Source organism: Heterocephalus glaber, unplaced genomic scaffold (assembly GCF_053883595.1).
Source record: "Heterocephalus glaber isolate CG9 unplaced genomic scaffold, H.glaber_assembly_v1.0 deba00000071, whole genome shotgun sequence".
NCBI classification, from domain to species: Eukaryota; Metazoa; Chordata; class Mammalia; order Rodentia; family Bathyergidae; genus Heterocephalus; species Heterocephalus glaber.
Window position 1 is genome coordinate 35,431,174 of NW_028258137.1, and position 13,465 is coordinate 35,444,638.

The 13,465-nt window shown below is 40.6% G+C and overlaps 1 protein-coding gene across 1 annotated transcript in view; it reads right to left on the reverse strand.

Annotated features, from left to right (window-relative positions):
• Positions 1–3,291: 3,291 nt before the first annotated feature.
• The window catches only part of Heatr3 (HEAT repeat containing 3), a 74,218-nt gene continuing 64,044 nt past the window's right edge, over positions 3,292–13,465 (reverse strand). The window contains exon 15 of the mRNA XM_021260943.2: positions 3,292–3,479. Within this exon, the coding sequence (XP_021116602.2) occupies positions 3,408–3,479 (72 nt within the window). The 3' untranslated portion in view covers positions 3,292–3,407. The remainder of the gene's footprint in view (positions 3,480–13,465) is intronic.

Sequence of the window (13,465 nt, forward strand, 5' to 3'; positions counted from 1 at the left end):
TCCCCAGTACAAAAAAAAGCAGCGCTCAACCTCTTGGCCAAAATAACATCATCTCCCAAGAACCAATTGGTCACTTGACTATATAGCTGTCTTTGCCATTCACTCATTTTACTAATATTTAACAATGGGGGTCAAAGAGGCATAAATCAGAGGCTTATTCACAGTCCATTGGTCCATGAGTGTGTGGTATGTTTTCTACTTGATGCCACTGTGGCCAAATCCAAATCCCCCTCCTTTTTTTTGAAACAGGGCTTCTCTATGTAGTTCAAGCTGTCCTTGAGATTCCTATGTAGCCCAGGCTGGCTTTGAACTTGTGGTGATCCTCCTGCCTCAACCTCCCAAGTGCTTTACACATGTTAGGTAAATGCTCTGTCACTGAGCTACACCCCTATCTCTCACATGCTTTTTTCAAATAACTGGAATTTAAGCTCCAGGAGTCACATAGGATGTGTAACTCAGTGGGGAACATGAGGCTCCTGATGACACATTCTCAGACTCTGAAATGATGAGGAGGAAAAATCTAGTTCAATATCCTTCAAAGAACAAAAATTGTGCATCTTTCCCACCCTCCCTAACAATGCCAGGGACACATATAATAACCACTTTTGTTCTCTAACTGTCCAAATCCTTTTCACACTGTGATCAGGAAGTTGAGAAAATTTCACTCTGGTGGAAGCTTATGTACATTGGTGATATTATGTGACTTAGAGTTCATTTTCCCAAGTGACTGCAAATTAAATGCCTTGTCATCAAATATGAGAGATCCCAAACTAATGTTCTCTTACCTTTATTTCTCTTAGAGCCATTTCAACCCATGAAATACAAAGGAAGCAAAGGGAAATGGAAAGTGAATAAGAAAATGACTTGAAATGCTCCTGTGGAATGGAACAAATTTTCACATAATATCATATAATGGGTTTTCAGGGACAGAGAGGAAGGAGAAAGCATTCATTCATTAGGGGTGGAGGTGTAGCTCAGTGGTAGAACTTTTGCCTAGCACATGTGAGGCCCTGGGCTTGATCTTCAGTACCACAAAACAAATAAACAGGAGGTACTCCACGTGGTCTTAAACTGTGTGCTGTCCGCCTCGCCCTGGCCAACTCCACCAGCTTTAGCTTCCTTGGGTTCCAAGACAGAAGAGCCGTGCAAGCTGCAAGAGTTGTCAGCCCTTTGCGGCCTCCAACAAGTTTCTTGGCTGGGATTGCTAATGCTGGGAACCGCAAGATCTAGATTGGCCTCATCTACTGTACCTTCTATAGGCCAGGAGGGCTGTTCTGTTGATCTGGCAAGGCTCTGCAAATCTTGGCTGGGATTGCTAATGTTGGAAACTACAAAATCTAGGCTGGCCTCACAACGGTGTGGTGTGCAGTTTGGTTCCATGCTTGCTGGGAAAATAGGAATGACTGAGTCATGTGTCTTTCACACAGAGGCTAACTAGAGCTTATTTACATGGTGGCAGCATGTGAGGCAAAATAGGGTAAATACTAATGTGCAAGTGCTGTTCTTTGCATAATGTTTGCTTTGCTACTATCACACTGGCCAAAGCAAATCACAAGGATAAGTCAAAAATTTTAATGGGTGGATATTAATTGTCTTAGTCACTTTCGCTTTCCTGGAACACAGTAGCTGATACCCACAACTTAAAGGAGGAGAGGTTTATTTTGGCTCATGTTTTTAGTCCATGGTCTGCTAGCTCAAAGGCAGAAAAGCAAGATGGAAGGCCCTGGGTGAAGGAAAGCTGCTCATGTCATGGCTAGCAGGAAACAGAGAGAGAAAGGAACAGCCAGGAAGGGAAATAAACCCCTCCAGATCACACTCTCAGGGACCCGCCATTTCTGACAAGGCCCTACTTCCTAATAGTAGGTTAGTTATAGTGTCTTCATGCTCCAATCCTCTTCCAAAAGCTCCACCTATGATGCATGAGGCCTTTGGGGAACAGTCTTGAACTAAACCATAGCACTAACAAATGGCTACAGAAATATGTAAACAAATCAGGGGTCATTATTGCAATCCAGCTACAAGCAAATATGCATACAAGTTCACTGTTATCCACCTAAAAATAGTAAGCATAAGTATACAGTTCTTATACTAAGAGTAAACTGCTAGGCAAATTAATATTTTATTGATTTATTTGACCATTTAACAACCAATTCTCAATCTAGGGCATGTTTTAGAAGAACATGATATAAAAGTACAAAAATTTGAGTAGTTATAAATATATTCTCATAATAGGAAAATATAAATTACAGAGGGGTATGACTTAAGTCAAGCTTTTGAGATATTAATCCAAAATGAAAGTTATTCTTTTACTTTATAATAAAGATTTAAAAATCCAATATACTAGTAGAATTGTAAAATACCTATTTAGTTATAAATTATCAACATGAAACACAAAAATACATTTTACAATTTAGTAAAATTGAAAGACTTCTGTATGCACTAGATATTTACAACTACAAAGCAGAGATGCCTTAATTAACTATAAAAAGCTTTATAACACTGAGAAACTATCTTCGATTATCTGCCTTAAAATTACATTGTACTCTATTTCCTTTAGTTCTGAATTATAATGAATTTACTGATCAAAAATAGAAAAACCATTGACACTCTGATTTGATCATTATACATTATATACATGTATTGAATTATACTATGCCCCATAAATATGTACAATTGAAATAATAATGTGAAAAAGAAAAATCATAATGTGAAATAGAAAGAAAAGGTCCAAAGGTGTACGGGAAGTGGGAGGGGTAGGGGAAAGGAAAGAAGGGAAAGGAAAAAATATGAGAAAAGGAAAAATGGAAACAAAGTCTTTGTAAATAGGGAGGGGTGGAGGATTCGAAATGAGGGCAGGGGAAGGGGGAAAAAATAAGCAAGATACATCATGTAAAGGTACAAAATCCCAATGAGAAATGTAAATGTATTGTATACCTAAAATGTACCAATAAAAGAATTTAAGGAGAAAAAAACACAAATAAACAAATCTGTTCATTAAATGTTGCACAAACATTTGAAAAAGGCTCAACTTCAAGCCTACATTAAAATTAGGTATTTTGGGGGCTGGGCATTTAGCTCAGTGGCATCGTGCCCCCCTTGCAAGCACAAGGTCCTGAGTTGAATCCCTGGTACCAAAAAAAAAAATAGGTATTTTTTTGTGTCTAGCAGGTTGACAAAAATTAAATGGTGTGGTAAGGAGGTGAAGGGGACAGGTGTGTTCATTCTGGACAAGTATACAGTGGAGCACAAGCTTTGGAGAATTATTTTGATCCCATCTCTCACATTCAAAACCTGCATGTCCTTAGACCTGGTGTATTTTTTCACCTGCTCATGCCGACACAGCAGAATACCACAGCAAGTTACCTTCTCATAGTTTCCGAGGCTGGAAGTTCAAGAGCAAGGTGCTGTCAGGGTTGGTTTCTGGTGAGGGCTCTCTTCCTGCCTTGCAGAGGGCCACTGCTCTGTGCACACGGAGAGAGCTGGGGGAGAGAGGGAGAGGAGGAGAAAGAGAAGAAGAAAGGAGAGGAGAGAAAGAAAGGGAGGGGAAAGGGAGAGAGAAGAGAGAGGCTATTCTGAGGACTCCTGTCCTGTCAGATTAGGGCCAAGCCTTCTGACTTGTTTAAGCATCGTTACCTCCCCTAAAGGCCTCCTCTCCAGATGTGGTCACATTGGTGGTTAGGGCTTCAGCCTATGAATTTGGATGCATAGGTTCAATTCATAATTCCAGCAAATCAAGTTTTAGGAATTTATTCTACATATGTGTCTGCATATGTGCACAAAGATCATTAAATAAGAATGCTTAAAGTTGCACTGTCGGCAGCAGCCAAGAACTATGAACAATCTAAGCATCCATCAAGAGGGAACTAGTTAGAGAACACCTGTAACCCCATCTACTCCAAAGGCTGAGCCGGGAGAATCTCAAGTTCAAGGCCAGCCTGGGTAACTTAGTGAGCTCCTCCATCAAAATAAAAACAAAAAGGGCTAAGGATACAACTTAGTGGTAGAGAGCTTGCCAAGCACACACAAGCCCCTGGGTTTAATCCCCAGTACCAAAAAGGCAGCAGCAGGGGTGCTGCGGGGGAGTACTAAGCAAATAAAGGCCCATTAATAATACAACTGTCAATGGGGCGTGACAACAAATGAGCCAGCATTAAACACACTGACGTGAGGAACTCACTAAAATATCCCATGAAGTGGGAAAAGCATGGTACAAAAGCAGCAAATAGACTATAATCTAATTTCTGTAATAATCATAATAAAATGTTAAGTGCCAATATTTTTTGGAAGAATTTACAAAAAAATTTGGCAGTCGGGGCTGATACGGAAGATGGGGAAGAAAAATTTGTTTCTTGACAAGTGTGGTAGCAGATGCCTATAATCCCAGCACTTGGGAGGCTGAGGCAGGAGGCCTGGGCTACAGAGTGAGTTCAAGGCCACCTTGAACTACATAGTAAGACCCTGTCTCAGAAAAAAAGTTATTAAAAATATCTTTAGGAAGAAAAATAATCAATGCAGGGTGGTGGCTATTTTCTGACCATCATGACAAGTTCTTGCAGCTGTGGACAGAAGGACAACAGAAGTTTATATATTATATGTATAGTATATAAACAGAAGAATATATATTATATAAACAGAAGTTTATATATTATGTGTCAGCATCCAGCTGAAGAATCCACATTAAGACATCCAAGGTCTTTTGTTTTGTTTTTATTTTTGAGTCAGAGTCTCATTACACAGCCCAGACTGGCCTCCAATTCACAGTCCTCCTGCCTCAGCCTCCTGAGTAGCTGGGACTACTACAGGTATTGGTCCCATGCCCAGCTCAAGGTGTTCACAGTTGAAACCTACTTTTTTTTGTTCATTGAGGTGAAATTCATTAAGCAAAAAAAAAAAAAAAATCACCATTCTGATCATTCAGTGTGCAAATGGAAAATTCACAGTACTATGCAGCATTACCTCTATCTCAATCCAAATGTGCTCATCATTCCAAATGGAATTGTCGCCTCCCTCAGTCCCTCCAACCTCTGGTCTGCTCCCTGTCTCTGTGATTTGTCTATTTCAGATATTTCATAGAAATAGAATCAGATAAAAGCCTTTTATGTGTGGCTTCTTTCAGTTGGAATACTGTTTTCCAGTTCATCCATTTTGTAGCATGTGTGGGTACTTCATTACTTTGTATGGCTAGATGATATCCCATGCATGAATACATAAACCGTTCTCTCTCTCTCTCTCCCCCTGGTACTGGGGATGGAAGCCAGGGCCTCAGTCAGGCTAGGCACGCACTCTATCCCTGAGCTACACCACAGCCCTCTCCATTCATTCCTTTTGTGGCTGGCTTTTAGTTATTGAGAAGAGAGCTACTGCTATGAAAATTTCTGTACATGTTTTGATTTGAAGAACTGTTTTCAGTTCTTTGGAGAATATATCTGGCATTGGAATTTTCAGGTCATGTGGTCGTGCTTGCTTCGGCAGCACATATACTAAAATAGGTCATGTGGTCATTCTATGTTCAACTTTTTGAGGCTGAATATTACCTTTTATTGTGTTTATTTTAAAAAATTGTTTTGGTTTTTTGGAGACAGGTTCTTACTATGTAGTCCAAGTTGGCCTTGAACTCCCAGTGATCCTCCTGCCTCAGCCTCCTGAGTGCTGAGATTACAAGCATGCACCACCATGCCCAGCTCCTTTTATTGTGTTTAAATGTAACTACACTCCATGAGTGGCACCTCATCAGACAGGATCTTGAAAGTTCCTTCATACAGCTTCTCACTGACAATAGATATTATTTATCTTCATGAAAACAGTAACTTGAGTTTGATAATATGTTTTTCTTGGGCCTCTTAGATGCCTTGTATAAAATAAACAATATTTAAGCTGGTGCACTCCTATAATCCTAGCACATGAGAGGTCTCTCAAAAGGATATATGTATTCTCTTGATAACAGTAATATTTTTAGCCAGGCATAGTGGTGCAAACCCAGCACTGGGGAGGCTGAAGCAGGAGGCAGGAGGACTGCTACGGGTTCAAGGCCAGTCTGAACTGCATAGCAAAACCCTGTCTCAAAAAACCAAAAAACCAAAACAAACAAAAAAATTCCACTAATATTTTTAGACAAAACACAATGGAATGAGTAGCAATTATCTTAATTTTAGAGCCAGTAGTTTATTTTTTTGATGGTTTAAAAAACACTATTGAACTACTTCACACCCATCAGGAATTGAGCTGGGAGTGTAGCTCAGTGGTAGAGTGCTTGTCTAGCATGCTCCAGACCATGGGCTTGATATTCAGCACTGAAAAAAAAGTTAAAATGGTAAATTTTATATTATATGTATTTTACTACAAAAAAGCAAAGGAACACACGTGCACACACGTACATGCAAGCACACAGAGAAAGAAATATACATATGTATCTTTATAAAAACACATAGTATCTTTTTAAAAATACTAGATATAAATTTTGTTCTGGAACAACAGAACAGAACTTTTTTTTTTTTTTTTTTTAAGTACGGGGCTAAACCCAGGGGCTTAGCACTATGCTACATTACCAGCCATTTAAAAATTTTTCATTTTAAAACAGGGTCTTGCTAAATTGCTAAATTGCAACTGGGCATAGTGGTGCACACCAGTAACCTCAGCACTCAGGAGGCTGAGACAAGAGTTATCACCATGAGTTCAAGGCCAGCCAGAGCTATATAGTGAGACCCTGTCTCAAGAAACAAAACAAAAACAAAATCAGCATGAAGTTAGTTTTTTGGACCTCAGAATACACCAATAATTTTGACTTTTATGATGAAAGATTTCCCTTCTATATTTCCTTCCCGTGTAGTTGGCAACAATTTTTGTGACAGCACATTTTCCCACTTTTTTATAGTTCAGACTATGTTGTTCTAATCTTAAATACATCTAAATATAATTGAATACATCATCCAATTAATTTCTAATAAAAAATGTGTGCTGGTTTAAGCAATGTTTGACTGTGTAGAAGGAAATTAGTATGATAAATGGAAACAAGAATTATTTTCTATCCTCAGGCAAGAAATCTAAGATAATTGCCCTGTGCATTGACAAGCACTGCTCCATCGGGTGGCAGTGCTTACAACTCTTACACACAGAATGTAAATGTGTGAATGTATTCTTGTTTGTTTCTTCCTTACACACGCTCATTTAGAAAAATAAGTAAATAGTACTTTAAGGGTATGTGCCTGTGTGCGCGTGTGTGTGCATGTGTCAAACATTCCCCAGAAATTAACATGGCTTTGTCTCCTCTTTGACAACCCTGATCTACAGAAAGCCCTCCCCCCCAAAAAAAAGAAGAAAGAGAGAGAGAGGAGAGAGAGAGAGGTAGGAGGAAGGGAGGAAAAGTGGGCTAGGCTGGGCATGGTGGTGCACACCTGTAATCCCAGCACTCGGGAGGCAGATGCAGGAGAATCGCTGCCAGTTTGAGGCCAGCCTGGGCAGCATAGTGAGTTCAAGGCCAGCCTGAACTACATAGTGAGACCCTGTTTCAAAAAACGAAAAACGAAAAGAAAGAAAGAAAGCAACAAAGCAGGGGAGGTGAAGAAGGAAAAGTGCTTTAAAGGTGCAACTCTAAGGAAAATGTAGCACAGACATACCAGTTCCTTCATTTGTTCCAATACTACCTGTTCCCCGAAGTATCCAATTTCGTTTTCTGCGCTCCCTTATTTGAAAACAGTCTTTGCAAAAATTCGTATGTCAAAAATCTTTAAAGGGGCACAGAGAACTGAGAGCTAAACAGTGGCAATCACCTTTCAGAATTTGAAAAAGTATGAGTGTTAACCTGTATATATGATCGTTAACTTTAGAAGAACTTATAAGGTAAATAAATGAATCTGATGCTGGCAAAATGGGGGGATGGATGCTGGGGATGTAGCTCAGAGGTAGAGCACTTGCCGAGCATTTGAGAGACTTTGGGTTCAATCCTCAGCACCGCGAAACAAAAACAAACCCTTTTGCTGTTGTTTAAACAGTTTATCATACACATGCATTGCCAGTTTGTTGTTGATGCTGTTCTGAGATAGGGTCTGGAAATGCGGTTCAGGCTGGTCTCGAACTTACATTGTAGCCCAGGCTGGCCTTGACCTCACAGTGATTCTCCTGCCTCAGCTTCCGGACAGGTGGGAGTTACCTGTTTCATTAAACACTTCAAAAAGCAGAAGGAGGCCAGGCTCAGTGGCACATGCCTGTTATTCCAGTTACTTAGGAAGCTAAGAAGTGGGAAGATTCAAAGTTCAAGGCTGGTGTGAGCAATTTAGAGAGGCTTTATGGAAAAGTAGGGGAAAAAGGGTGTGGCGAGGTAGCCCAGCAGTAGAGCACCTGAGGGTTCCATCCCCAGAGGGGAAGGCATAGAAAGAAATGCTGCTTTTATTTTGTGGTGCTGGGGATCAAACCCAGGACACAAACTAAGAAAGTGCTCTACAACTGAGTTACAGTCCCAGCCCTCTTTATTTATTTGTGTATTTATTGGAGAATTTGAGACAAGGTCTCACTAAGTTTCCCAGGCTGGCCTTGGGCAGCCTCAGCCTCCTGTGTAGCTGGGATGATAGGCATGTGTCACTGTGCCCAGATAACTTATTACAATAGAACAATGGAAAATGTCATGTTCTGAATTTGCGGGGACTGACTTTACCTGATGATTTAAGGTGAAAGTCAAAGACTAAAGGTGAAGTGTTTCTATATCTTTAATATGGCTTTAAATATTTTTGGTACTTTATTCTGTTAAATTTTGAGATGCATTAAATTCGTGTACAAATTTTAGCCGGGCATAATGGCCATGCCTGTAATCCCAGCACTATGGAGGCTGAGGCAAGAGGATTGTTGCAAGTTCAAGGTCAGCCTGGGGTTCATAGTGAGTTCAAGACCAGTCTGAAAAGTCTGAACAACATAGCGAGATACTGTCTGAAAAAACAAAACAAAACAAAGTCATGCACAAATTTTAATGAAAATAATGGCATAATGTGGCATTGTCTATTTCATTATAGGGTGTAATATTTTAAAGACTATAATGATTTGAAACTTAATTTCCATCTTTGTATATTAAATTTTAAAAGAAAAAAGTGAAGATAATTATTTGAAACAGCTTTGTGAAATTCTTTTCTATACTTGTTCCATTAGATATAATTTAAAATGCGATTGCCCTCAAAACACATTCATTTTTAATTTAACATTATTCATTCAAAAATACTTATTGCTTCCCATTTCATTTAAATAAATTTAATTATATTTAAGTTAAATAAAGTCAGGAAATTAGTTCTTACAAATGAGAGTAAGAAAGTCTTTTTCCTGGCTTTGCTTTCACTAAATGGAAGTAATTGGACCCAAAAGCTTCTTAATTCAAAACAAATTTGTTTCTTTTCATGAACACTGCTGAAAATGTTAAAATTTCAGGGCAACTGTGTTCTCATAATTAGAGCTCCTATATAAGACTAGGGAGGATAAAAATACATTTATGTAAACACTGGAAACTACTTGCTTGCAATTTCTCACTGTGCATTAAAAAAAAAAAAGACTCAAGTTAATTCTGCTCACCAAAAGAAGAAAATGTTCAATTAAGTGGACCAAAATAGTTTCAATTTAAAAAATAGATCTCTCCTATTGGGCAAAAATTGAAAATCTTCCATTATATGAAAGCATTGTATTTTTTGGATTGGATAATGAAACTAATATACATTTTTAATCCAAAGAAGGAACAAGGTAAAAGAACATTAACTAAAACTTTGAAAATCTCCATGTTTGTTCAACCAACAAAAGCAGCAGGCAGCCTCTGAGGTTTGGGGAAAAGAGAAAAACCCAAAAACTTCCACACAAAAGGAAATTAAGATTTCATAGTCAAATGCTTCCTCAGCATAAAGTACAGGTATGATCTATCTAATGTGGACCTTATTTCCCCTCAACAAATAGGCCACTGCTCAACTGACGCCACATGCTACAAAACCAGAAGTCATCTCGGAATTTCATTTGCTCTCTCCTCCATGTCCAGAGGGTCACCAGTATACCCCCGGATTCAGTAAGAGCAAACTAACACAGTGACACCTTCCTTCAGCCCCTGCCTTGTCTCTTTTTTTCCTCTGGAGAATTTCTCTAAGACTGGTCTGTCTTCACCCATTTGTCTCCTCACCTCTCTTGCTCCAACTCCCTCCAATCTGGCTTCTGACCTGGTCACTCATAGAAACAGCTCTTTACATCCAAGTCATTAACCCAATGGCCATTTTTCATCTCTCCTCTTGACTCTAGCCTGCATTCCACACTGCATTAGTCAATTTTCTGTCAGGGTGACAAAATATCTGACTTAATGGACTTCAAATGAATAGGCAGGTTTCAGAGGTGTCGTCAGTTCATGGTCAGTTGGCTTCATTGCCTGTGACGAGACAGCACAGCATGGTGGGAATGTGATGGAGCAAAGCTCCTCACTCGGTGGTGGCCCGGAATCAAAAGACAGAGGAAGGGGCTGGGGTTCTGATATCCCCATCCAAGGGTATGATGATCCAGCTTCCTTCCACTAGGTTCCACTCCTAAAGGTTCCTCTGCCTCCCAGTAGAGCCGCAGGCTGGAGACCAGGCCCTGAACACATGCACCTCTGGTGACATTCTGGATCTAACTGCAGCACACACTATTGCTCTGAAGATGGCCCTTGCTTCCTTCCTTGGCTGCACTGATAGCTACCTACCGCTCAGCTTACTCCTGTTTGTTTGTTTTTGCAGGTTCACCCTCCCACCAAACCATTAAATACTAGATTTCTTCAATGCTTCCCCTCAATCCTTCTCCTTTTCTCTTTTTACCTCTCTAGTGGGTTTCAAAGTGTGTCACACAGATCCTTTTAAGGGGGCCAAAGGGTTCAGATTATTTCCTACCTACATTAAAATGTTACTTGTCTTTTTGTTTTGGTCCTTGGTGCTGTGGGCACTGAAACAATAGTGGATAAAATGCTGGTGGTTACTGCAAATCAAGGCATTGGCACCAAACTGAACTAATAATCATTGTCTTCTTCCTCACTATACACTCACAGGAAAACAGTCAGCTGTACTTAAAAGCCCATTTGATGAACTGGTAAAAATTGTTAAACTTAATATTAATATTAGGAGCTGGCAGTGTAGCTGAGTGGGATAGTATATGATTAGCATGTATGTGCAGGTCAGTGGGCTTAATCCCTAGCACCACACACACAAAAATGAATTTATTAAACTTTCATTCTTGAGTACATGTCTTTTTCCATATAGATATGTTACTTTGGTGCCATTTATTGAAAAGACTATTATTTCTCTATTGAATTAGCTTGCACCTTAGTGGAAAATCAATTGGTCCTATAATTATGGGTGCATTTCTGGACTTATTTTTCTTCCATTGAGGTATGTCTTTTCCTATGCTTATACCATACTGACTCAATTACTTTGAGGAAGTTTTAAGATGAGGCAATGTGTCACATGCACACTGCCAGCAGCACTGGATTAGCTTCCTCTTTCTTGGTCAGAGACACTGATTGGACCCATTGGTAGTGGGGGTTTGGGCACCTTGACGATGCTCTCTCCCTCTTGTTCCTGCTACTTCTCACTGGAATGCAGATGTACAGCAGCCAGTGGCCTCCATCAAGGGCCCCACTATCTAGGAGGCCTCCCTGGCTCCAGTCTCTCTACCTCCTTTGTCACTGCCCTCAGTAATCTGAACTCTTGTCTTTGGCAAAGGACACAAAGCAAAGCTCTTCTCTGAGGTTCCCCACTACCTCCTGCTGGATTTCCGTGAATCCAGAGTCATCCACTGTGTCTGTGTCACCACCTGCTGCACCTTTTCCATGACTGATCTGTACTCCATCAAAAAGATCATCTCGGTCGCGGGGAAGATGCCGAATCACCCTGCTGCAGACAGGCAGCCACCTGGTTCCACACTACAAAGACGCAGAGGACACCAGACCACCAGACCAAGGAACTGAGTCACGCTGCTCCCGGCCCAGAGTTAGGGGCTTCTGAGCCACCGTCCCACTGCTCCTGGTCCAGAGGAAGGGGCTTCCCAGTCACCATCCCTCCTGCTGCTCCCAGCCCAAAGGAAAGGGCTTTTGAGCCACCTTCTGTCCCGCTGCTCCTGGCCCAGAGGAAGGGGCTTCCAGGCCACCATCCCTCCCACCACTCCAGGCCCAGAGGTAGGGGCTTCTGAGCCGCCATCCCACTGCTCCTGGTCCAGAGGAAGGGGCTTCCCAGCCACCATCCCTCCCGTTGGTCCCAGCCCACAGGAAAGGGCTTTTGGGTCACCATCCCTACCACTGCTCCCGGCCCCTGTCCCACCTCTCCCAGCTCAGAGGAGGTAATCCGTGCAGGCACTAACAGCCCCCCACCCCAATTGAAATGAGAAAACACGTAAATAAGTCTCAAAACCAGACTTCCAGATCACCTACAGAAACCCCAAAGGGAAATGAGATGGAACACTCTGATACTCAACCACCTGAACCCACTGAACTGGCAACAAAAGGGGATCTGGAAAAAATGAAATCAGAAATAATTTCTCAGATAACAGGAGTAATTGTGCCCCTAGTGCAAGACATGATTAATAAATCTAGAGAGGAGCTCAGGAACATGATGGAATCCCAACATAAGAAACAAATGGAATCCATAAAACAGATGCAAATAGATTTCCAGGACATGAAAAACTCCACTGAAAGTCTACACAGCAGAATGAGCCAATGTGAGGACAGAATTTCAGATATAGAAGATAAGATTGCAATTAGTGACCAGGAAAAGAAAAATTGCTTCAAAATTATAAAGGAACATGAGAAATCAATCCAGCAGCTGCTAGATGATGCAAAGAAGAATAACATAAGACTGATTGGGCTCAATGAAGAAACAGGAGAGAGTGGAGATGACATAAAAAAATCTCTTCACAGAAATAATGGCAGAAAACTTCCCAAGCAGGGGAAAAGAGCTTGACATACAGATAAGTGAGGCATATAGGACTCCAAATAGCCTTGATCAAAAAAAACTACACATAGGCATATAATTGTGAAGATTCCAGAAACACAACAGAAAAAGATCATCTCTGCTCTCTACCAGACCACAGCTCCAGTCCTCATACCAGCCAATGTCATAGACAAGGCAAGAAGAGAAACTAACCAACAATGGCAAGTAAAGTTGATTCTCTGTAAGAATAAATAAATAAAATCTAATAGTGTGAATCCTTCAATTTTGTTTTTCTCTTTCAAAATTGGGGGGAAAAAAAGAAAAAAGTTGTCCTGAAGAGTCTATGCCCTTTGATTTTCCAAACAAATTTTAGAATTGACTTAGTCCACTAAAACGCCTGCTAGGATTTTAATTGATTGAATCTATACATCAATTTATGGGGTTGGGGTTCTTCCAGCTCAGGGTAGGTGCTTGCCTTGCATGAGCAAGGCCCTGAATTTGATCAGCAGCACTACAAAAACAAAACAAAGCAAACACACCAAATAAAGGTCAATTTGGGTTAGAAA